This window comes from Cyrtonyx montezumae, unplaced genomic scaffold (genome assembly GCF_038088225.1).
Source record: "Cyrtonyx montezumae isolate F1298 unplaced genomic scaffold, pur_monq_1.0 scaffold_13, whole genome shotgun sequence".
Lineage (NCBI taxonomy): Eukaryota > Metazoa > Chordata > Aves > Galliformes > Odontophoridae > Cyrtonyx > Cyrtonyx montezumae.
Genome location: NW_027071859.1, coordinates 34,243,327 through 34,267,895, shown reverse-complemented (window position 1 = coordinate 34,267,895; position 24,569 = coordinate 34,243,327). Strand labels below are relative to the sequence as shown.

At 42.1% G+C, this 24,569-nt stretch overlaps 1 protein-coding gene across 5 annotated transcripts in view; it reads right to left on the bottom strand.

Moving 5' to 3' along the window:
* ANKRD6 (ankyrin repeat domain 6) overlaps nucleotides 1–24,569 on the bottom strand; it is a 99,914-nt gene that overhangs the window by 13,709 nt on the left and 61,636 nt on the right. For 3 of the 5 annotated variants that reach the window (XR_010621887.1, XM_065731000.1, XM_065731002.1), the window contains exons 1-2: nucleotides 6,084–6,140; nucleotides 3,440–3,779 (exon numbers count right to left, since the gene is read on the bottom strand). Coding sequence is in view for 4 of the 5 variants with exons in the window: in XM_065731000.1 (XP_065587072.1) it covers nucleotides 3,440–3,733 (294 nt within the window). In the remaining variant the exon portion in view is untranslated. Of the gene's footprint in view, nucleotides 1–3,439; nucleotides 3,780–6,083; nucleotides 6,183–15,946; nucleotides 16,220–24,569 lie in introns of those variants that run through there. The other 2 variants (XM_065731001.1, XM_065731003.1) reach the window with 1 other exon arrangement.

The window sequence follows — 24,569 nt, the reverse complement described above, 5'->3', positions numbered from 1 at the left end:
TTGGATCATATTAAAAACTACACGGGTTTCCTTTTCTGTCCCACAGTATTTAAATAACTGGATCATTTGAATCATTTGTTCTCAAAGGCAACTAGCAACTGACTTAAAAACTGCTCTCAGTGGGATATTTATGTTAATGACATCAAAATAGTTATTAATCCAAAAGGGCAAAAGGAGCATTGCCAGCGATAGCCTTTCAGTATCCTCTATAACTCTAACTTTCACCACCAGTAAGCCATTAAATTGGGTTATATACTGAAGTTGATTTTTAAAAAATTGCATTGAAGTTGGGATGTGTTCTTCAGTTGCTTGTTCATTTTAATTTGCTATCTGATTTTCATCTGTAGAGGCCATGTATTCTTACTTTTGCTCTTGCCCCTACTAAGGGCAGCAATGTATTTTAAGAGAATTTAAACACAAGAATAGTCCTAAAATCTGGGACTTTCAGAAAAAAAATCCAAAGTACAACAGAATTGAACGCACTGCAAGTTCAGTGAGTTTGTGTATTTATTTAAAGGTAACCAAAACCTTATGGAAAATCTCCAAAATAAACGATCTTACAGGTACAAGTGTCAGATAGCTTCCAGTAACTATTCCTGCACAGGAATGTGCTCTCAGACAAGCCAGGTAAGAACTTAACATCCCTAATTTAAGACTGGGGAGTGCAAAAGTCATTTCATCTATCTACTACAAACTAGGAAGTAATCCATCCATCTAATCCACCCACCTGGCTCTGCAGCATCAGCAAAGCTACATTACAGGGAGTAAAACCAGACCATGAAACCACAGAACAGCTTGAATTAGAAGAGACCTCCAAGTCCATCCAGTTCCAACCCCCTGTCGTGGGCAGGGCTGCCCCTCACCAGCTCAGGCTGCCCAGGGCCCCATCCAACCTGGCCATGAGCACCTCCAGGGATGGGGCACCCACAGCTCTCTGGGCAGCTGTGCCAGCGCCTCACCTCACTCTGAGAGAAGAATTTCCTCAAAATATTCAACCTAAATCTCCCTTCTTCTAGTTTAAAACCATTCTCCCTTCTCCTATCGCTATCAGGCCATGTAAAAAGTTGGTCTCCATCTTATTTATAAGCTCCCTGTATGTACTGGAAGGCTGCAGTGAGATCTCCCCGGAGATGGCATCTGCCATTCTGACAGAGGGAGCTTTGACTTTTTGCTTCTTTGAAGCCTGGAAAATTGATCACAGAGGTTAGAATGGGGACACAAACGCACTGCCTTGGATTTAGCATGTGCCACTTTAAATCAAGACTGCTCTTGTCATTCACCCAGCCCCACAAGAGTTATCACAGTGAGGTCAAAAGACATTCAGCTTTTTGGGGTTTGTGGATATGGCAGCTACTTCTAACAGCATTTTAGTTACATTAAAAATAAATGCATGTGAGAAAGCACCATGCTACCACAGGCACAAGTCTCCTTCAGGGCTGGCTGTGTCTGGGCAGCTCTTCTGAAGATGCAGGGTGGTACTGCGAGCCATGCAATGGTTTTGCTCTGTGCTGCATTTTGGTCCCCAGGACTGTAAATACCTCAATTCCTGTATCGGGAAGGGTCAGAGAGGACATCTCAGGTCCTGCCTGCTCTGGGTGAGACAGTGAAATTCAGGAAGATCCTGATTTTTTGACAGTCCCTACAACCTCCGCCACTAGGGGCAGGGTTCTGTGAACCATTCCCTCACACCTCAGCACATACACATTGACTGAATGCCAGGGAAGCTGAACCAATAGACCATAATTCCCTCTGCATCGTGAGCTATTGAGCAGGCCAGGCACGAGTCACATAACGCGGGTATAAAGTGATACTGAGTGCATCACTCTGTTTTTAACCTGTCTTTCCCTCCCATTAGTAGAGGAGTAAACCATTGCGCTGCCTTTTATGGAGCCAGATGTAAAAGATGAGCTATATTTCTTTCCGAGTGTGTACTTTCAGGCAGTGCAATCACTGACTCATGTATCTTTTTTATTAAATTGCTAAAATAACTGTCTCTGAAAGTGTTCAACAGAGTTCTGCCTTTAGCAAGGCATTAAGGGACTGGTCTAGACAGCCAAAGGAAAAAAATCACCTGAAAGTGCACATTAGCTGCCCAGACTATTATGTCAGGCACAGTTTATGATCCTATTTGCAAGTGATTTATACCTTAGGAATAGGCTGCAAACCAGGAACAATGAGGAGTGATAACTCCAATGCTACACAGATGTGACCTTGACAGAAACAACAGAGGTGAGCTTGCTTAAATGCAGACTAACTTCAAGCAGTGGATGCAACCACAGGCACCAGACACAAGGGAACTGGACAGTCATGTATATAGTATCTGAAGCAAATTACAAAAGAGTTTCAAGTGAACTACTTGAAACTTGAACTACTAGTAATTCTCCCAGCTCTCCTGCCTTTGTCATGATAGAGGAATAGCACAGAGGTATTGGAGTCATTATTATGGACTCCAATCCCTGAATTCAACAAGACCTACTTCACACTAGTTTGCAGTACGTGTTACTTTTCTTTTTTTGAATCAGAAAAAGGGAATTATAACCTCCACATTTTGTATTCCTATACATTCCTTTTCTCCAGAGCACCCTCCAGTTCCATGGACTCCTTTGAAACTGCCCCCAGTGTCAGGCTTTTCCTCCTCCCTGCCTCTGCATGTTTTCAGAAATCATCAAACTATTCTGCTACAGAACTGCACCAAAATCAATAGGAAAAACTCATGCGTTCAAACTCCGATGCAAAAAGCTGGGTGGCATTTGCAAAAGTCTTAAAATTTGATATTAAATCATTACACTTACTGTTGAAAGCTTAAAACATTCAAAAGTGAAAATATAACCAAGTATAAACTAGTCTCAAGAACATACAAGCATATTTGACTATCCTGAAGCAGTTGGATACAAAGGCAACTGAATACACCCCAGTGCTTCCCAGTGCCAGTGTTCTCCTCCTCTGCTGAAGAAAAACAGACATCACAAATACACAGCAAGAAGAATTTCACTCTAGACGACAAATGATGATGCATGACCAGCACAAGTGATGAAGGCATGAAAAAATAAACACGAATGAAAAAAACTACAGCTTAAACGGCACTACACAAGACTTCAGTGGGAGTACAGGAATAACCACTTCACATATATACATTCACCTAGAAATTATTTTGAACCCTGGATTATTCCATCTGAAATTATTTTTCTGCTTCTTAAATTGGAGCTTCCGGAAGAAAAGCTCCAGGGCCTCTTCAGAGTTTTAAAGGTATTTATTTCTCCAGTTAAACTTTCAGAGAGTGCATACAGGGTAGGAAACAGTGCAGAGCACCCAGCGCAAAGCTCGCCATGCAGTCATGCACCTCCAAGAGCTGCCATGCCAGGCTGCCAGTCCAAGATTTCGCAGCATGCAGCCACGGGGAAGTGAAGCTGAAGGCAGGATTGATGCACAAATTTCTAACCTCCTTCTCTCTCTCTGATCTTCTAGGTTCCTTTCTAGCCTTTCTCTTCTGGTTTTTCTTATCTTTCTCGTCCTTGATTTCCTTCACAGGGACAACTTTCTCCTTGACTATTTCTGAGGTGCGTGCTGTGTGAATACTCATTGACCAGTCAGAGATTGCATTGGGATCCCAGAAAGAGCTCTCAGTATTGGCAGGGAGAAGGAAAGAATTAGCTCCCGGGGTTGCGTACTCTACAGAGCTGGACTCCGCCGGATTAAATTCATAATAATCCCACTCCAGGCCACTGGAGGTCATTCTTCAACTAATTCTCACGGCTCTTGCTGTGTTTTAAAGAATACATCTGTAGAACATGAAGTTAGTGTTTGAATCTCTCCATAGTATTTAGCAACTTTAAAGCTTCTGCTTGTCACGTAGAAGATGAAAATTTAGTACTAGACATATTAGCTACAGTCAACTCCAAACTAAACTGTTGGGAGCTCTCTTGTTATTAAGAAAAACAAAATACATTTTCAGAACTTAATGATTTCTTTCTGTTACCATCATTTTACAGACAAAAATCAAGTAAGTAATTTAATTTTCAGTGAAATACGATGCCCTCACTCTCGTGAACAATTTCACCTCTGAACCTAAAGATGCACTCCTGAAATGAAATGTAATCATGTTAATTGATATTTGATGCTAAAATGCCTTCACTGCCAAATAAGCAAACAGTAGAAGTAATTGAAGGCATAATCAATAGATGGTGATTTAAAAAGAGTATCAGCACTTCTATATGGCATACATGAAGTGTAAAAATGAAGGATACAAGGAGAAAACATAAAGAACCTTCTTTGAAGACCTATGTAAAAGGAAAGCAGAAATAATTAAGTTAATACCTTTCACAAGCAAAAATCCTCTCTTGGAGTTTAGTCTTCCTCCTCCTCCGAGACAAACTGAAACCCACTCTCTAAGACAAAGCAACTACCTCTCCTTAGCTTCTAGCCAGAAGACTGCCACGAAATACTGAGCCAAAAACCAAACTAAGTTTGTAGGAAACAGCGTCAAGCATGCACCTATTCTGTTCAGAACAGTCACCACAGTAAGGAAACAGATCCAGCTGTTGTGAACAACGCCCCTGAGAAGACCTTGGTAGGCAAGTGAATTAAGGTCTTCCAGGAGCTGAATGTTTCTGCAGTGCAGGGCTCCTCACTAAAATGAAATGGTGCTAAGCACTGATTTACTATTTTCCTTTATGGTTAATGCATCAGATGAACAGCCTAGAATTTATGACTACAGGATTAAAAGTAAGTAAATGAAATAAGACAACAGACTTACTCAAAAAGCAGTTTTCACAGAAACTCAATTTGAACAAATCAGTGGAAGCTCTTGCAGACTTGGAGCACCAACTTACGTTTCCCAGGAACACTGACTGTATTTGTAAGGCACCTGCAATTTTGTCTTAAATACCCAATGAATCATTTTTTACTGGGAGATGTCTAAAACCACTCAGAACACATCTGAGTAAACCGACGCACCCATTACACTTGCAAATCTGCTCCATTTCACAGACAGGCATAGTGGAAGAACAAAGAATGCAGGAACAAAGTTTCTTCCTAGAAATAAAAATACTCCAGTACAAAGTTGGTTGTAAAGCTGTACCCTTGCCAGAGACAGACTGCTCACATCTCATGGGGAAGCAGCTACTCAGGTGGAGAAGGAAACAAGTTAACCAGTTTCTACAGACATTTGAGACCCTCTGGATGCAAATAAATGCCTAAATGGAGTTTCAAAAGGCTCCTAGACATTTCCTGTGTCCTTTTTAATAGCGTACAGGTACCTGTTAGCCACCTTTGGACCTCTAAGTGCCCTGAAAAATCTACACCTTTACTACAGAGGGAAACAAAGCAAACCTTCCTCAAATTTGTGCCAGTCTACAATCAGAAGTTAGCAACAAATCTAGGGGAAATCATGATTATTAAACTACACTGTCATTCACTAGAGTAAGGTGACTAAAACCTTGTTAACCATCACTGGAACAAAATTAGATCCATTTCTACAGAAAACCATCAAGTTCCAATAAATTACATATTTTACTGGATGAAAAAAACCTACCATTTGCTAAACTCAAATCTGGTTGCATTGTGCTGATGCTTCACCACACAGCAGCCTGACAGACGCGCCCGTCCCACATCAACCATGGCAGACAATGGGTTGATTCTCTAGGCAGTTGTCCAATATGCCGAGGCATGTGTCTACACAAAAAGCATCTCCCACTTCAGGCAAACATCACAACAAATACGCCTCCTACCAGATGTCTTCCAGTGGTCTCCAACATGGTACAACAAGCTTGTTTAATTCCTGCAGTGAACAGCAGACAATGGCTCTCAGGCTGCTCACACCAGTCTGGCACAACCAGAGCTCTCCAAAAGCTCTGCAGCTGGAGCATGAGGAGCAAATACCTCATTGAAAAACACTTTTCTTTGTCTCCCATGCAACTCTGCATCTTCAAATTAGAGGCTGCATCTCCAAATTAGAAAATATAGTGACAGATTTTGTATTCTTTTAATCCTACTTCAAAGTGAAGGCCTAGTCTCATTTGCAAAATTACTGATGGAACAACAGCCTTTTCACTTCCACCTCAAGCACAGAAGTTGTATCTACTTACATCATCCTGAATATCCAGGTCACAACCTGCTTTCAGCAAAATCTGGACAACATGGAGATGACCCTTGTGGGCAGCAAGATGCAAGGGGGTCCGGCCATGCTGTAAATGAGAAGAGAATATCAATAAATGGAGGTGATTTTCTATGCATAAAAGTTGACCAGAATTGTATCTTCCTTTTCTCCTTATTCTGTGAGTCAGTCTATTCAAAGCAAGCTTGCAATAGCAACAGTTAACAGACATCAGTGGAGGAAAGGCTGAAAACGCCTTCTCTGTGTTCTGCAACATTTTGGTTCATCCTGATGGTAATCTACAGAAGGGATACTCTACTCATGTAAGGATACTCTCACGTAAGGACATTTCCTTACAAACTCAGATCCAGCTTTGTGTCCTTGCACAAAGGTACTTCACAACCCTTTAATTCCATCCCTCTGAAGCGCAAACTTGTCATGTCAGGGACATGATTTAGAGGTGGGTTGTTAAAGAGTTAGAGTAGTATGGTTTGGTTGCAGTTGGACTTGATGATCTTGAAGGTCTTTTCCAACCTGGGCAATTCTATGATTCTATTCTATGATTCTAACCACTTCTAACTCCACTCAGTACAACAAAGTAGCTATAAGAGGCAAACTCATGGATTATAATGGGTATTATCTTTGCAATAGAAACAAGAATTAGTGGACTGTTGCGTACAACGTGCCTTTCTCAAAAGAAACAGAAGATTTGTAGTCTCTCCAGGTGACTTAATGTATACGACAGCCAACCTCATTTTACCAAAGACCTGCTGTGTGTTTTTAGACAGTTATTTTTAAATATTACCAATCTCTAAGCCATATAAAAATTGATTTTCTTGTGAGTATTATAAATTCTATCTGTAGTGTAATCAAGGGCAATTCCCAAATGAACAGAGGGGCAGAAAACCTTTAATTAGAGAGATGGATGATATATAGCTTAAGAAGAAAATAAAAAAGATAGAAATTTGACAGTAGAATCAAATTAAACAAAAGTAAATCCCCAACACATGGCTCATTAAAATTCTAAGTGAAATGACAAGAGAAAAAGAGTATTTACATGTAACTCAGCTATGTTTGATCATCCTTTGGCAGAAATAAAAGTGAAACATTTCAGGAAAAAGAAATAGCCTTCTTCCTAGATATTTTGAATCTGTTGAAAGAGGTTCAAAGAGAGAAGAGATCATAAGAGTGTGTACTGTACAACAAAGGAGACCTAGAACAAGTGATTCCCTAGAATTCTAACCCATAGTAACCTCTAAAAGAAGATTCAGAAGGGGAGAGCTGAGAACTAACTTCTGTTCTAGGAAGTGCATGTGTGTGCATCTCTTCAGTACACCTCAAAGCACCACCTCACAAACTGTTAAGGAGGAACAATTCTGAAACTGTTCACTGCACATTTTGCTTACATTCAATTAAGAAAACAGGGTTCCTATCATTGCTAAATCACTGATGAGTTTCACAAAAGATGTCAACTTTCTACATCAGGCCCTTTATGAGATGACAATGCATTATACTACTCTACATCTGTACTTCTATTTCTTTATCATTGCTTCTGACACTGTGGTTTTTTGTTTGTTTGTTTGTTTTTTGACCCAAGGACTCATCCTGCAAGAAAAAATAAGCTGTTCTACTATATCAGCTATAGAAGAAGCAAACACCTCAAGAACTAAATAGTGGCCTTAAATGAAAAGAAGACAACCATTAACTCTCTGAGGTTTTAGAGAAATTCCTGTGTGTGAAAGCTATTCCAGGTAAACAAAAAAACATGCTCAGGTCAGCACTGTTTGCACACAGGAGCTCCCATCCCTGCCTATCTGGTTATGTCTTCAGAACTCAGTCACATCACAACAAAGTAGCACTGAAACCCGTAATAATGCTGGAGACAAAATGTCTGTGTCAGTAGCTAATAGTCTCATGGTGCTTTGAAAATGTTAAATGCTGATTAATTACACCATGATTGATCTGAAGGGCCAAATCTAATAGAAAAGCCCACAGCTGCTGTGGAACTCAGGTCTCTCAAAGCAAGTATTTTCTCCTGTTCCCTTTCAGAAGCAGGAGGCAGCAACTCATTCCTGCATGGGAAGCTTTCCTTCCAGCATCTCCCAGAGTGTGGGAAGGGCTGCTGTCCCCACCAGCTCCTTTATATGTCAACTGAGTGCCAGCAGCCTGCTGCTTGTCACTTCTTGCTGGCATCCTCACCTCGATCCCTATGGGTCCATTCCAACTCAGAATATTCTATAGTTCTATGATCCTTGTGGGTCCCTTCCAATTCAGGATATTCTATGGTTCTAGACACAGGTTCATCAGCAATGCCCCTCCCCACCCCAAGCAAAGGACTGGCCCAGCCACGCAGAGCACATCTCCTGCACCAGCCTGGAGGACAGCCAGGGCTGTGTTGCAGTTTCAGGTAACTCGATGGCAGGAGGCATAAAAGTCTCTAGGCAACGTGGAAAAAAGAAAAAGAACCAGAAGCCGGCTTGACAAACCATTCCCAGCTATGAACAATGCATTTTGATTACAGAAATATGCTCCAGCATGTTCAGGTTTATGGGTTCTGAATTTCTGCATTACTTAATTGCAATAAATAAATCACTTAACCAGGATGTCTTACTTCCCAGTAGGTTACTAATCTACTGCAAAAACAGCTTATTGTTAACTGTGCACAGAGCAGAAAAACTCCCAAATAAACCCAAGCTGAAGCCAGCTCGCGTGCTGTGAAATGAGAGCAGCATCAACCACATGAATTTATTCCAACAGGGTATTTTCTGATAAGATAACCATCTCTAGACACAGGAGAAAAAAAAAACAACACAAAATAAACAGAGGCGCTGCCAAAGGTACTTTGTAAGTATAAACTATGAAAGAAGAGTATGGGTTTGTTTTTAATACAAAGAATGTATTTTCCTCACCTAACATACCTCTGTAGACAAGCACCACGTAATGTGTGCGGAGGAGAAGGGAAAGCCTCCAAGAGGCACACATCCAAGCCACGTGTTTCACGAGAAGAAGGTTGCAAAACACAGCAGATCTAGATCTCACGGGGCACACCACCTTCACCTGCCCATTCAGTGCCTTAAGGCACATAAAAATAAAGTGGTTGCAGAAGCAGCTCAGACATGGCAGCTTTGGCCATTCCTGTTAGTGAGCAAACAGCGAGGTCACAACGCTGTGCTATCCAGTGCCATTATCCCCAAGAATTCCAAAACTTCAGATAGGTCTCCAAAGCTCAGGTCTTCTTCATGGAAAAATGAGTTATTAAAAGAAATAAAGATGATGAAATAAAGATGGTTAAATTCACTTCAGCTTTTTTATTGCACGGGGTTCGTGTGTTTCTATAGGGGTGCCCCTTCTGCTGGAGACCCCTGGAAAGAGAGCCCTTATGAGATCACAGCTGCTGCATACATTCAGCTCCTTAGCTCTTCCCAGTGGCTATAAAGGGAGACTGGGGAGACCATGATCTTAACCAGCATGGGTAAGTGGGAAGGAGGAGCAATTCCAGCATATCACATTGACTGTAAGTACAAGCATTTGGAATAACACTGGCCATCACGTGATTTATCATAACACTGCAAGAACTGACCATGACAGATTTTATTTTCTTCACAAGGAACATCCAAACAAGGAGAGGTGGCACAGTAGGACAGTCCTCTTCCAGCACAGACAACACAAACACTGGAAATATGCACTCACCCACCCCACACCTATGTATACCTACACACCGTATGCATGTACATATGTACATACCAATCCAGAACAATCCTTCAAAAGGATATTGCTGATGGGCTAATAAGACTTTTTTGTAGTTTGTTTTTTAAACTATGTTGTCGGGGATTTTTTTCACAACCATTACTAGGAAAAAGAAAGAAGAGGATGGAGAAATTTCTCAGCATGTTTTCCCCATAAAGACATTTCACAATCCCCACTGAAACACTAAATAGAGGTCTTATGTGAATAGACATAAGGGTCCTAGCAGGAGAGGAAAAGTATATAAACAAGAACATCTCTTTGGTACTCATTACAGGGAGAAAACACTGAAGCCAGAGACTGCTTAACATGTAGATTGCAGCCTTAAAAGCTTATAGGCCTTTGTAAATACCAACTGTAATGGTTTGAGGGCTATTACAGGCAACTACAGAAATACATATGAGAGGCTTCTGCAGCTCAGATTGATGAACCAATTAAGTGGTCACTCATATAAGAAATACGCAATTTGGACATTTACTCAAATGAAAATAATTACTTCATCAGCCCACAAATCACACAAATCCCCCCACGTCGCTGGCTTATTGACAAAATAAATAGGATCTCTTGCAGTAATGCTGTCACTTCCAACAACCATGACATAGAGCTACAGCTACGGGGTGTATCAGATTGCAGTCAAGTACAGCAAATATCCACAGTAAACATCCACATGAGTTTCAGCTAGATCTATTTATATTCAATCTGTGTTCTAACTTCTGAACACTGACAGGCAACTGTCAATATGCATGGTTTCAAAGCAGAATTTGCTCAGAGTAGCAACTCCAGGTGTGCTCTCTGTGACCAAATCCACACAGATGGGCCTAACACCAGAAGCTGCAGGCTCTCTCCTTGTGTTTATATATTTGTAGACACTTTTATGCAAGTATATTCAGTTCTCCCTGTGCTGTGCTGCACAAGCACAGTAGTTTATTCATCCACTCTTCATTTACACCAAAACATGCCTATCCACATTTTATTAGAAAGCTTGAAAGCAAAAACCAACTCTTGTCACATTGTTCACTGATGATTTCTTACGCTGTTCCCCATGAATAACCTGCTCACTCAAGTCAGCAGAAAGCTTCTCGCTGGCCTCAGTAGGCACTAAGCAAGTCTCTAAATGTCTGCTATTTCCCTTTCATTTATTTTTATGTATTGCTTAAAAGAAATGCTTAAGTCAATACGCAGTTTTTCAAGCTGAAGTAGCACAAATATATGAAAGCACTGGACAGATTTCTTTTCTTGTTTCCATCTCAACATGGAAAAAAAACATGTTTCCACAAACTGCATGTTCTCAAGTTGAAATCTCGATGACAAGTCTACAAGTGCCCTAGCAGTATCAAACACTGCCATATGGAAGGTTTGTAACAGAACTAGTTCAAAAATCATATCAAACAAGCAAACAGATAAACAAACAGAATTGCTGAAACAGAAACACTAGCTCCTGCATTTGTTGTTTGTTTTTTTTCCCTAAATGCTCATCTCCTCTTTCCAGAAGTCAATTTTATAGTCATGTTCTTAATGCTATGCTCTGCAGAAAAGCTATATTCTGCTTTCCTGTGAAAAAAGTATTCGTAATCCCCATGGTGATATGCAAACTACATTAAAACTGCCTGTGCTGCAATATTTCCTCCTCTGGCAATCTTCTTCATGCTTAACAGACCAGGGGCACATTCCTCTGTACGTGCTAGCTAACACACAGCTCTTTGGGCCATATTAATTCTGAGTGCTGTACTCAGTGCGGTACCACACTGCAGCACCCCAGTGAATCCCAACACTAAGTATCACACTGTTTGGATGAGCCAGAGGTTCAGAGCTGGAATTTCATCTCCAGGCATGATGCAAACCCACAGCAAGGGCTGAAGTTCCCAGCTTGCTGAGGGAGACGGCCTTCAGCCAGAACTTAGGATACACCAAATGTTGAAGCCTAGGAGGTGAAATCATGTGTTACCCTCTCCCTTTGGGCACTGTCCCAGAGACAAAATCAAGAGAACAACTGATTTTACCTTTATACATCATTATCTCCATTTCTCCTCTGCCAGTTCTGGTGATCCATCTCACCTCACAACATCAGAATTAAAAATAACTCAGGAAAAGGAAAACAACGGACAGCAAGGCAGAGCAGCTCAGCAAAAGCTAACATTTTCAAAAAGCAGTTGTCAACAACTTCACTGAAAGAAAGCTCTACTACAAAGGAACTGAAAGATGGGACAAAATCTTGCAAACTGGAAGAAAAAGCTCAATCGTACCAGACTCAATTCTTAATCTTTCAGATTTGGCAGTATATTCCCTACTTACGAAATACCTCACAAAGGAATCTGCTTGCTGGAATCAGCCAATTTGTACTACCAATTGATTCTTTTTGTTTATTTGCTTTGTTTCAGCTTTGTGCTGTTTTCTTCCTTCCCCTTTTCACAGAGAAAACAGCTGTAAATTTCATGCCTGTGAAAAATGTCAGATGGAAAGGCACAAAAATGGAAACGATCTCTGTCCATCCAGGCAGAGCAGTGACAGCAGTGTGACTGAAAAGATGCTCAAAGAAGAGCTGTGAAGCATCAGGCACTGTGTTACTCACACTGTCTTTCACCACCACCTTGCATGGCTTCATAGCAGAGGACCCAGCACCAGGACAATGTATATGAGCACTTGCAATGCACTACCACCATCCCCCCTTCCCCACTGTCAGATGGACAGAAGCACTTCTGATCACTGATGTCACCAGTGTCACCATCAGCTCTTCTTCCTTTTTTCATCCATGTTTTAAAACGTATCAAATCTGGAAAGAACCCATGTGTCCTTAGCTGCTCCTGGTGGCAGGGAGGATGTGGGAACATACATTTTCACACAGGCTCTATCAGGAATGGAGGGCTCAGCTGGACAGGTAACTTGCTGTTCATGCCGTCAAAAAGAAACAAATGCACCCAGGAGGAAATGCTGAAGTGAGCACTCGGGCACACCAATTCTTCGTGGAATTCCGATTCCTTCACATTCTTCTTCTGAAATCATCCAGTTGGAGGTGACAAAAACAAAACCCTATTTTGCAGCTAAATTATTGTTTACTGAAGCAGCAATTAAGTGTATCGTATGACCTTCCATATTTAAGATAAAAATAGAACTGGACAAATTTGCCACTATCCAGCACTTAATAGTCCTTGGTTTGTTATGGAAAATGTGCTTCACTCTCCTTAAGCCATGTTCAATTAATCTGATTTGAATAAAGAACTCCCTGGAATAAAGGTCCAGCCCCCAGCCCCTTCTGTGGCTCTGCATGGTGTTCTTCCACAGGAATCAGTCTGTGCCTACAGATGCATACCAGAAACTCATTTCAAGCCTAAAGTGATGAAGGAACTGTTCCTCTCTGTCCAAAGAGCTTTGCCTCGGCATATCTTTTTTCAGTTCAACTCTGGTACAATTCAGGAGGAGTTTTGGCTGAGCAATAAAAAAGTCATTTTTTTTCTTTGGAACAAAACTCTAGAAATTAAAATTAATTTGACAGAACAAACAGAAGATTATGAATAAAAATAGAAGGTATACAACTAAAAGAGAACTAAGGCATGTGAATAAATTTACATTTACTTTTAGACTGCATTTTGCAATGAGTTTTTATCTTGGCTAGGGGAGAAGGCTCTGTACCTCAGTTTATCTGAGAGCTTAATCAATAATTCCCACTCTGTCATCTCATTCCCAACCTAAAATTAACAACTCCTATCTTAAAACTGTTTATTATTTTGGGCCTTTTTTGCTTATTGAAAGACTACAGAAAAATCCACCTGCTCTGATGGCTGAAAAATCCCTTAAATTTTCCAGTTAAAATATATTTGAGGCTCATTTAATCCTGTGTCAAACTTGTCCTTGACTTTAAATGTCTCTTTCTCCTTCCATCCTCTGTGTTGCTAGATTAGTGAGCCAAGCTCTTTCAGGGTATCTGTGTTTATATAATCTTTCATAGGCAAATACCCTTGTGCTATCCCTGTGCAGTTGGCTGAGTGAGAGCCAGATGCAAAATGCATGCTGTGCTGACCAGGATGGAACATTACTGAGCCTGAACTGATGGGCTTTGATGAAGGCCATTTGATTTGCACTGAGCTCACCTCTACCTGGCACACAACAGGAGATGAATAACTACCCTACTGCCACCAAAACACCCCCAATACATAGCCTTGGTCATTCCAAGAGCCTCTGCAGACCTCAACAGTCTTTCAGGTCTGACTTCATCTTCTCTGAACAGAGCTTGCTGCAGATCTATCCAAGTATCTCACCTGTGCTGCCTGCTGATGTGCCAGGCTGCATCCAGAATGGCAGGAGGGACAGCTTTTGTCACAACACATCCCAAGCTCCATGGGTTTGTCCCACAGCCTCCAGGTAACAACAGCTACAACCCTGGAGTGCCAGATCAGCCCCAAGAATGGCCACAGTGCTCACCTGAGAACCCAGGGCAGTGAATCTACCAACAGTTTTGTCAACAAGTGAGTTTTGGTCTGATTTTCCATGCAAAGATTGAACAACAGAGCAAGTAACGGAAGCAGGAAACTACCTATATCACAGAGGAAATAATTTTTTTCCACATTTTGTAAATCTGTATTCATCTCATTAACCTGGTTTTGTTTTTGAATGTCAGATTTACACAATATGCCTTTTCTCTTACTGTAACTAACAGAAGGCATTGATTATTGCAAAGCAGAGAACCTTAACAAGGAGAGAGTATCAATTTTGCACTAGAATTATGGATCATGGCAACTAATTTCATGAAACAGTAAAATCAGTGGCATGACTATTCTATCAACTGTTACAAAAGACACCTTAATTTACGGTTCAAAGATTGCTGAAGCAGAATTCCAAATGACATCAATACAGAAATTTGTATGAAGAATGGCATCCTTTCAATGCTGCATGTAATTTCAGGTAGGTCCCTCAGTAACCTCAAAACTCAATAAATTGAAAAAAATAAAAATAAAAAATCACAAAACAATCAAACAAAACTGCTACCATTCAAATGTACTTTTTCTGTTACTGAGCACCTCCAGTAACAGTTGGTCAACTAAAGCTGCCTGGACAACAGAAGCAAACAGGTATCCTTACAGGACCACTCACATTTATTACATCTTTGCAAAACACCACTCAGCTTTGGCATGCAAAATTCACTAAAAATGATTACCCTCAGTTCACACCAGCTTTCAAAATAAATACTATCTACAGCTCAAACACCACAAAGCAATTGCAAACAACTGTCAGTGATAGATAAAAACAGGAAAAAAAAATCTTATCTCAAGTACTCACATTTGCTTTCTATCTGTGAATATTAGCTCCCATGTATATACAGTGTTCAGAATCAATATGGAAATAGAAATCAGACTAGATATGATAGAAAACAACAGTCTGTCAAAACAGGATGTCCCAGATTTTATGTTAGAGCTCTGAAGACCTTGCTTACCTGATCTGCTTTAGGGCTTTTTGCCTTCTCTGCAACAGCTGCTTCTATCTCATCTCTTATTTGCTAATATTATTTCTAACACTGAGAAATAGGAGTAGGTGAACATCAGTTTGGATTCTCTTAAAATCTAAGCAGGAATCCTTTGATGCTCACTTCACCTCTAAGGTCCAGGAAGCACGGTTTGCTAAACCCCAAGTTTGCAGCTGGATCGGGACTATGCAGAATGAGAAGGGTGAGGATGGCAGACATAAGTGAGGCTGCTGTACCAATAGTCTCTGACAGCTAAGGAATGCTTTCTGCATGCCTTTACCTCACCACAACAGGTGGCTTTCCCCCTTCCTCTCATCCCCCAGTAGTGATGAATTGTTCCATTCATCATTTTGCACATTGTACAAAAGTCAACACATTTTGAAAAACATCACCGCACCTCCACCAGCACAGTTTCATTTGTAAGGACTCTGCATTCACCACAGCCATACATGCATCTAATGAAAGTGTCTAACTACAAGACATGCACTATTTTTTTAAATTTCCATGAGCTAACACATATAAACTTGAAGGAAATCTCAACCCCGCCAGCCTCAGTTGCATTCAGAATTGCAAAGCCGCAAGGGCATTTTCACAGACAATGGTTTAGGAGTTATGTTAGTTCCCAGGGATTTTGTAAAGCGTTTTTCTCTTGTTACCTTGGTAACTGCTACCTTGGCACCCTTGTTGATAAGCTGCACCACATTATCCACTTGGCCTTTGTACGCAGCTATGAGAAGCCGTTCTGAAAGCACAGCGACCACATCCTGCTGGCTCATGAATTAGGAGAGAAAGGTTTGCAGGGCAAGCAGCACACACGTTTCTTCGGTCCAGAAACAAAGGCTTCAGAGCAGTTCAAGCAGCGTGTGAGGAGGTGAGAAAGGACCCCGGCTCCCTGGAAGGTGGTGATGTACCTATGCCATCCTCTGGACCTGTGGATCAGACAACAACACCGCCGTCAGCAATGTTTCACAGACCGAGGCACTGCAGCAGCTCCTCCCCGAGTGCTCATCTCTTCATCGGTTTGGGAGGGGGTCACAAACAAAATACCTCTGAGCCTCCTGGAAAGGATCATCGCGCTTCTACTGCAAGGCAGAGGGAGTGCACACAGACACACGTTTTCAGTGTGTCCTAATTCCCCTATTCTGTGGATAAAAATCCCTAAACTTTCTGAAAGCGTAACTCTGTTTTGGCCTAAGCTGTATTTGTGCAGCCCCCTTTTGTTCTCTCTTTCTCCCTACATCTTCCAGACTATATGTCAGCCAAAGATGAGTTAACTCCCTTTGTTGCTATCAGCACCTCAGCCTGTTTTGACCAAGGGAGCAAGGGTAGGTAATAGCTCCAGGGTGCGGATATAAATACACAAATCTCTGCACTGGAACTGAAAGCAGTCAGCAATTAAAGGCAGCTGACTGCTCTCTCACTGGTTTAAAATGCTTCACAGCCTCCTGCAAACCATTCCAAGGACACCTTTGGCAGGGATCACAACCTGAAACTGGGAGATACTGATCCTTGCTGTTGCTGAAAAACTGCATCCCCAGAGAGGTGCTGACATCATGCCACACTGACCCTGGGGATGATTCAGATGTAAGCATTCTTCATGCAAACCAGGAAAATGACTGTGAGCAAGTTTTAATTCCCCGCCTTCAGTGACCTGCCCAATACAATGGACCAGCAGAGCTGAAAAAAAGTCTGTGACATGCTTCCAGAAAATCTATCTGCTGATTACTTTGATCTTTAGGATTCAGAAACCTCCCAGTGCAGGAGGATTTCAGCTTTACCTTTACTTTGGTAGTATTTCACACCTTGATAATGAATTGTTTCAGTATAGCAAAAACATTGTCAAGATAGCCACCGTGTGCGCAGATGATTTATCTTCCTTTCTCTTGAAATACCACCACACTGCTCTTTACCAGCTACTAGGACTACAGACTAGTAGCATAATAAGCGTGGAGACTCATTGATCTTGGAGATTGACAGTGGGAAAACAGCATCTTTCACACTTGCGTTGTCCTTTTGAATGTATCTCAAAACAGTAATAACAAAAAGACATTAACTACATCATGGCTTGATGATTTAATTTCCACTCATGTACTAGGAAAGCACTCCCAGTAACAAGGAAAAACTGCATGGGTTGCTGTGGTACACCGTCCTCTCATCTTCCACGTACAGGGAGTGAGGCCTTTTAATGAACATCACTCCAATATTACATGATCATATCCACCAGTACACCTCAGCAACAAAAAAGGACTTGCAACCACGTTTAATAGAATGGTTAGTAGGGTACTGCAATCCTCTGTGTCACCAAAGTGGCATCCTATGTCCCTGCATGGTTCAAGATCTACGCTACTTTTGATCAAAAAAGCCCACCTCTATTAAAACCCTGTTGGTTAGTTTGTAGATGATACCAGCAGAATTTGATCTGGACTCCTATGGCAATTTGAATTAATGAATCTTAGAACACTTTAAGAGCATTCATTTTTATGTTTTTATTTAACACCCTCTGAGGCAAACTCTACGCTCACACATATTACACCCTCTTTAGGAAGAGGGCTGTCTGATGCACAGAAATGTTACTGGTTTCTCCAAGGTTAACAGAAAAGTTACATCAAAGCCAGGAAATAACTCCGTATAACTGACAATTCATTTGTAAACATGAGGTTGTGGTGTCTCCAAGGATCCACACTGTCTTTTCTTTACCATCCCCACCCTTATCATAGAATTGCTCAGGTTGGAAAAGACCTTCAAGATCATCATGTCCAACCACAACCAAATCATACTACCCTAACTCTAACAACCCACTGCTAATCCATGTCCCTGAGCACTTCATCCAAATGGATTCGAAACACATTCAGGGATGCTGCTAACATGTTTATAGCTACATTGAAACAGCTGCACATTTCTTTAGAGAAAGGAATGAGGCAAAAATTTCCCAGGCCTCAAAAGCAGCCCAGCAAGGGATAACAGGGAAACAGCACTGTACCCCAGGCAGCTGAACACCTGCACCCTGAAGGTGGTCAATAATTAATAATTTGATATGTGAAAAGGAACACAAGTTCAACCTCACCTGCCTCAAGCATTTCCTTTTCTGATGTTACTGAAGCAAGCTGAAGTCCCAGAATCTGGCTGCCCCACTCCCTCCCAAGCAGCATCCCGACTGCCAGGAACATGTTCCCATTTCTCCGAGCCCACTGCAGGGAGCAGGGAAAGCTTCATGCCAACTATGTTCTTTGTCAGTTTTCCAGGCAGTGGAGTTGTTTGCTTCTGTGCCAGAGCCTGTCTGTGCAACAGTGGTTTCCAAACGTACTGTACAGTCACCTGTTTGTCCCCAGCCAACAGCAAGCCTGGCTGCCCCTGCCTGGAGCAATACACAGCACACTGACAGCCAGCTCTGTGCACTCCAAAACACCTCTGATCCACCTCTTTGGTTTTCTTATCCTTTAAATTAAAAATAAAAATAAAAATAAATCAGTAATATCACTGACACTAAGAGATCTTTACTATTCACTGCAGAAAGCTGAATGCACATCTTTTCCTGACACATGGGCATTTCTGAACAAATGCCCAAAAATCTACGGGTGCTCATGATGCTGCACCAGCAGAGACCTCAAACACACACCAGTGTTCAGGTGACTGAGATGGTGCAAAGTACAGTGCTATCAGGGAGCAGTCATGCTAACAGGTATGTACCTGCTGAGGTGGGAAGCTGCACTCATTTCATAGCTTGTCTCACTCCAACGACAGCATTAAGTTCTCTCTGGCGATCAGTAGCCTCGCAGCCCGGAGGGACTGCCTGTGGCAGCTCTACTCTGTGATGTGCTTTGCCTTCTTGCCTCTTCTGCTGACTGGATCACATACAAAAACATATTAAGGAACTGATCCAGCTGTCAGTCTCACACGGGTTTCCATCACGCTGTTTATGCCTCCTGCAGCAACACGTCTCCTTCGCAGTAGGGCAGCCGTCTAACAAGCCACATCCCCGATCCCAGCTGCCTTACAGAATGGTGTTACAACAACAGGTCACACTCCTGGCTCCGGCTGCTTTACATTTCCTCAGCTGCATGTGCTTCGGATGCTTCATAACTCAGAAAAGCATGTCTGATAGGAAAGGAAGCCCTGATGCCCCAGGGACCAAGTTTCCTTTTCTCCTGAGCTGGCACGGAGAGGTAACAGACAACCTCAGAGGACAACTCCTCACTCCCCTTCTGATGCCGCCCCCCCCGCCGGCTTTAACTCTCTATGTGCCTCAGACATGCAGAGCATCTTCTCTCGAATGCGTCCGTACAGAGAGGCTGAGGGAGAGGGCAGCAGATGCCCAAAGGACTACAATTTAAAGGCTTGACCACTCTTTCGCACCCAGATAGTGCAAAATAACAGCGTGATTACAGGCACCGGACCAGCCCCTGGCTGCCGCTGCCTAATGCCCAGATTAAAAGCCCCCATTACCATTCCAAATCACTGTCACTTCCTTCAAGCAGCACAGCCCTTTTGCCATGGACCCTGTAGTGCTCCTGCCCCTATCCTTTTGAGAAGCACAGAGCACAGAAATATTCAAACCTTCTGCCAAGAAATCAAGATGGGAAGAAAAAAAAAAGAAAGATTTTGGTTTACAATACACAGCAGTTCTCGCTGTGTTTCTCTGGTAAAGATTGCTTACCTGGGGCAGGTAAAGAAAGCAACACCCAGCTCCAGCATGCCGCAGGATGGCAGCCCAGCTTGGTGCAGAGACAGGAACATGGTCCCCCGGTCAGTGCAGCGTGACAGGGGACACTCGGGCTGATATCACCAATCAGTATTTCAGACCACAGCAATGAGGCAACGTCTCCAGGCAGCAAAAGCCAGCCACGTCTCCACAGATTTTAGCAGCCCAATGAGTCAGGCACTCCTGAGTGCGGAGCTCCAGGAAATGTCTGGCTGCTGGAGGCAATGCTCCCGGAGCTAGAAAGAAGTCCAGCACACAGCAAGATAGATGCTGCCAGGCTGGAAGGCAGCCTCTCCTAAATTCACAGAAAGGATGAAAAGAAAAAAAAGCCTTCCCTTGCAGGAAAGAGAAAAAAAAAATGGGCTGAAAACTCTGAAAGACTTCAGACTTATTAGTTAATCAACTTCATAAGGTCCTCTGTGCTAAATGGAAATCATACCATGCCAGAGCACAGCTCACTCTCAGTAAGATCAACAAGTTCAGTTACTACCTGAATAAAAGAGTGCCAGAGTAGCTAACAGAAAGCTCCTGATTGCATCTATTACCATTGTACTAAGGTGCAATACAACAATCAAGGGACCCCCAAATTCTCTCCTCTAGTTCATCAGAAATGGTGCTGAGTACTGCAAGAAAAGCTCTCATCACCTAACAGCTTCATTCCATGTAGTCTAAGTAATGATACTAAATTACTTTAAAAGAGCCCTGTGTAGGTTAGCCAGACCATTTGTTTTATGAGATGATATATAATAGAACTGTTTTATAATAATCAGAAGCCCTTATAAGAAAGCTTCCAAGAAAACTTCCTATTTTTAATGCTGCCCATCTCTTCTTTGCTCTGCTCTCTGAGGAAAATGGGTTTCTTTGCTTATTAGTATGTAACAGTGTATTAAAATCTATAACATTCTCTTTGTCTTTTGTCCACCCTCTCTGAGAAGTAGCTTGTCATATTTAAAGTATGTCATAAGCACAAATACTGTACTCAGAATAACAAGGTGGGTTATTGCATTAAAGAATGAGTTTCCTGGAACCTAACTCATTTTATCATTTACTGTAGGATGTAGATATATCTTCCATTTCCCTCAGGTGACTTTCAGAGTTTTTTCAAGACCTGCAATACTGCTTTCCTTTGAATGATTTTTCTCCAGGTCCCATCACAAATCAAGTACAGACCTATTGGGAAAACAGGTATATATTTTGATAAAGAGAGGACTTTGCCTCTCGCTCCTTCCTGACCTAAGAGACAGTTCAGAAGAGCCCAAACTGTCATTATGAAAAACACAACATAGAAGATTAAGGTTGGAAACGACCTCTAAGATCATCTACTACAGCAATCAGCCCACCCTCACCATGCCCATTAACTGCGTCCCTCAGTGCCACATCCAAGCATTTCTTGAGCGCCCCCAGGGACAGTGTCTCCACCACCTCCCTGTGCAGCCTGTGCCAATGCCTCACCACTCTTTCTGGTGCAACTTAAGGCCCTTTCCTTTCATTCTAGTAATAGAAACATCTGAAAAATGAGGACAGACTACCAATTCATGAACGATCTACTTTTGATTCATTTTTATCAGCTACACCAATACTAATTTTTGAGCTGGACTATATACCGATGAACATTTTGAAACCTGACAGCTTTTTACCTTGTATGTTGGCCTCTGATGCTGTTTGCTATTGTTCTCATTGCATGTTTTGAAAGGCTATCAACCCAAGTAAAACTATTCAGTTTTCATATGTACAGTTGTGTAATCCACCACCTCCGGAATCAGCACAGTTCAGGACATCTGAGAACATTTTTTTATTATTATTATTTTTTTCCCCACGTTGTATTTATTACTTCAGCAATTACCTTAGCAATCTCCCAAGGAGCTCTGTGTGCCAGCTGCTCCCCACGTTCCCACCAACACAGAACAGCTAGGCTGATGTCCCTGCTCCGCAGCCAGCACGGATCTGCAGCCCTCCCTCCACCACAGCCAGACACAAGCTCTCAGCTGCCTGGCAGCTCTCAGCCAGGCCTTGTTGCCACCACCACGACAGGCAAAGCTGCACCTGCTGAGCAGAACGCACCCAGAGACACAGGCACATGGAAAACAGCAATGGAGATCAACACTTCAAGTCATCAGTTAAACATCACCAATCTCACGGCACGTAGACAATACTTTTTCTTCCTCTTTAATTATCTCGTTATTCATTAGGCAGGCTCTATCCTTAGCACTTTCCACAGCACCTCACAGGACAGCTGTTCATTTTGTCCATCTCGATGAAGTTTCACAACTTCGTTATTCTCCTGCCCTCTCTTTCACTACATGCATGCGCACACACGTCAAAAACATTCAGCAGAAGCAAGATCAGCTCTCAGCAAGTATTCTTCAGTTAGGCAATGTTGACACAGTGAAACAATATCCATTGTTGGCTACAACGCAGCCTAGACGCACAAACACACAAGAAAGAGATGTCTTGGTCTCATTTGCATAAATGCAGTTAGGAGACCTTTCCAGCTCACTGCTGCTCAACAAAGTGCTGGGACTGAGCCTTGGGAACGAAGCAGGGTACAGCTGCACTCGTGAGAGAACAGAGGTTTGCATTACACTCACACACAGTGGAATTTCTGAGTGGGAGACATCCTAAAATGGCTTAGGTTGAAGGGGAACTTAAAGCCCATCCAGTTCCAACCCCCTGCCATGGGCAAGGCTGCCACCCACTACCAGGCTGGTGCCCAGGGCCCCATCCATCCTGGCTCTGAATGCCCCCAGAGATTCACAACTTCTCTGGGCAACATGTTTCAGTGCCTCACCATCCTCTGAGTAAATAATTTTTTCCTAATAACTAACCTAGATTTCCCTTTCTTTTAGTTTAAGGCCATTCCCCCCAGTCCAGTCACTATCAGATAGCGTAAAAAGTTGGTACTCCTCCTGCCTGTAAGCTCCCTTTAAGTACTGGAAGGCTGCAATGAGGTCTCCCAGAGTTTTCTCTTTCTCCATGCTGAACAAGTCCAGCTCCCTCAGCATTTCTTCATAACTGCCTTCTTGAATGGCACCTTTCCATCTGCCTCAGCATCCTACAAGTACCATACTGCAATGAGAAAGTCTGCTCCCTAACATATCCCAACCTCCTGGAAACAAAGATTTTTGAGTACGGGTGCCACCTCTCACGTTAGTGTTTGAAGTAAGCACTGTAACAGAGTAGGAAAATCTTCCTCTGCTAGGGAAAGAGACTAAGTTACCTCCCATTCTCAGACACCAACAAATGTGTTTGTGTTGTGGGAGGACAGAGAATCTTCTATTCATGCTGACATCATCCTAACACTGTGTACAGTATGCCTGAATTTAATGTTCATGTTAGCAGGGTGTCAAATGAGCACTAAATATCTTCAGAGTTTGTCCCCTTGATGTATTACATCCATAAAGGACAATATACACAGAGCAAATGCTGAAGGATATCTATTATTTGCTTCATAAATCTCCTTGTAAGTTGTGAAAAATCATCACCGTGGGCTAAAAATATTTTCCTCCAAGACGATCATAAATCAGTTCAGAAGATTTCTGCAGATGTCTTGATTTCTCCTCCAGCTGCTGCATCTGAAGGAGCTGCTCTCAAGATGTTGCTGTTTTGAATGGTTGGACACTCTCTTGAACAGGTCCATAAAAATGCATCATTACCAGCATCTTGTGAAGAAACCATGGCTACCACACTATGAAACACCTCCAGAACCTCTATGTCTATCTTAGCTAATAATGCTTTGTAAACTCTGGCAACCAAAAACCCCTATAATTCCAGTAGCAAACATAGCCATGGAATTTCTGCATTATACAGATGAAGACTCACCAAGCAGAAACATATTCAGAAATCACAGCTGAACTGCACAATTAGTTTCTCAGATAAAATGTTGATGCCAATGAGTACTGTATTATTCCTGTTGCATGAAATGTCATAGACCTAACATATCTGCTCTGCTCCACTGATAATCTGTGTAAGTTGGGCTGTTATGATTTTATGAATCATGCACTCTAACTGCATATGTGATCTATCAAAGCCAGTTTTAACTGCTTTAAAAACCGAGCCCATCATGGTAACACAAAAGTGGCACCAAGATAACATTGTCTCCTAAGTAATCAGCTATGTTTTCACTTTTTTTCCTGGGGATTGGCTCTTGAGCAGATGTTTAATACCCTTGCCAGGAGCCCTGTACAACCTTATGATAATTACCAAGAAGGCTGGCAACAGCTCACGAGGGACAAACAAGTCAGTTTTACCTAATTAATCTGCAACCACTTGAAGCCATTGAAACAAATAACATGCTTAAAATTGCACACATGGTTATGGGGTTGAGGTTTATACCACAAGAAGAGGAAATTATTTCTTCATCCAGATAACAAGAAAGTATATTAAATAGCAACTTACACATCACACACACAATGGTATCCACAGCAAACAGATCGACTCATTGCACTCAAACTTGGAATGAGATGAGGAAAGCTGGAGATTTTCACCACTGGGACTCAAACAGCAGGACAATATCCATAGTGCAAGCATGCTCCTGCAGTACAGCACCCCAGAGAACGCACAAGACTTTTTCACAGCACTAC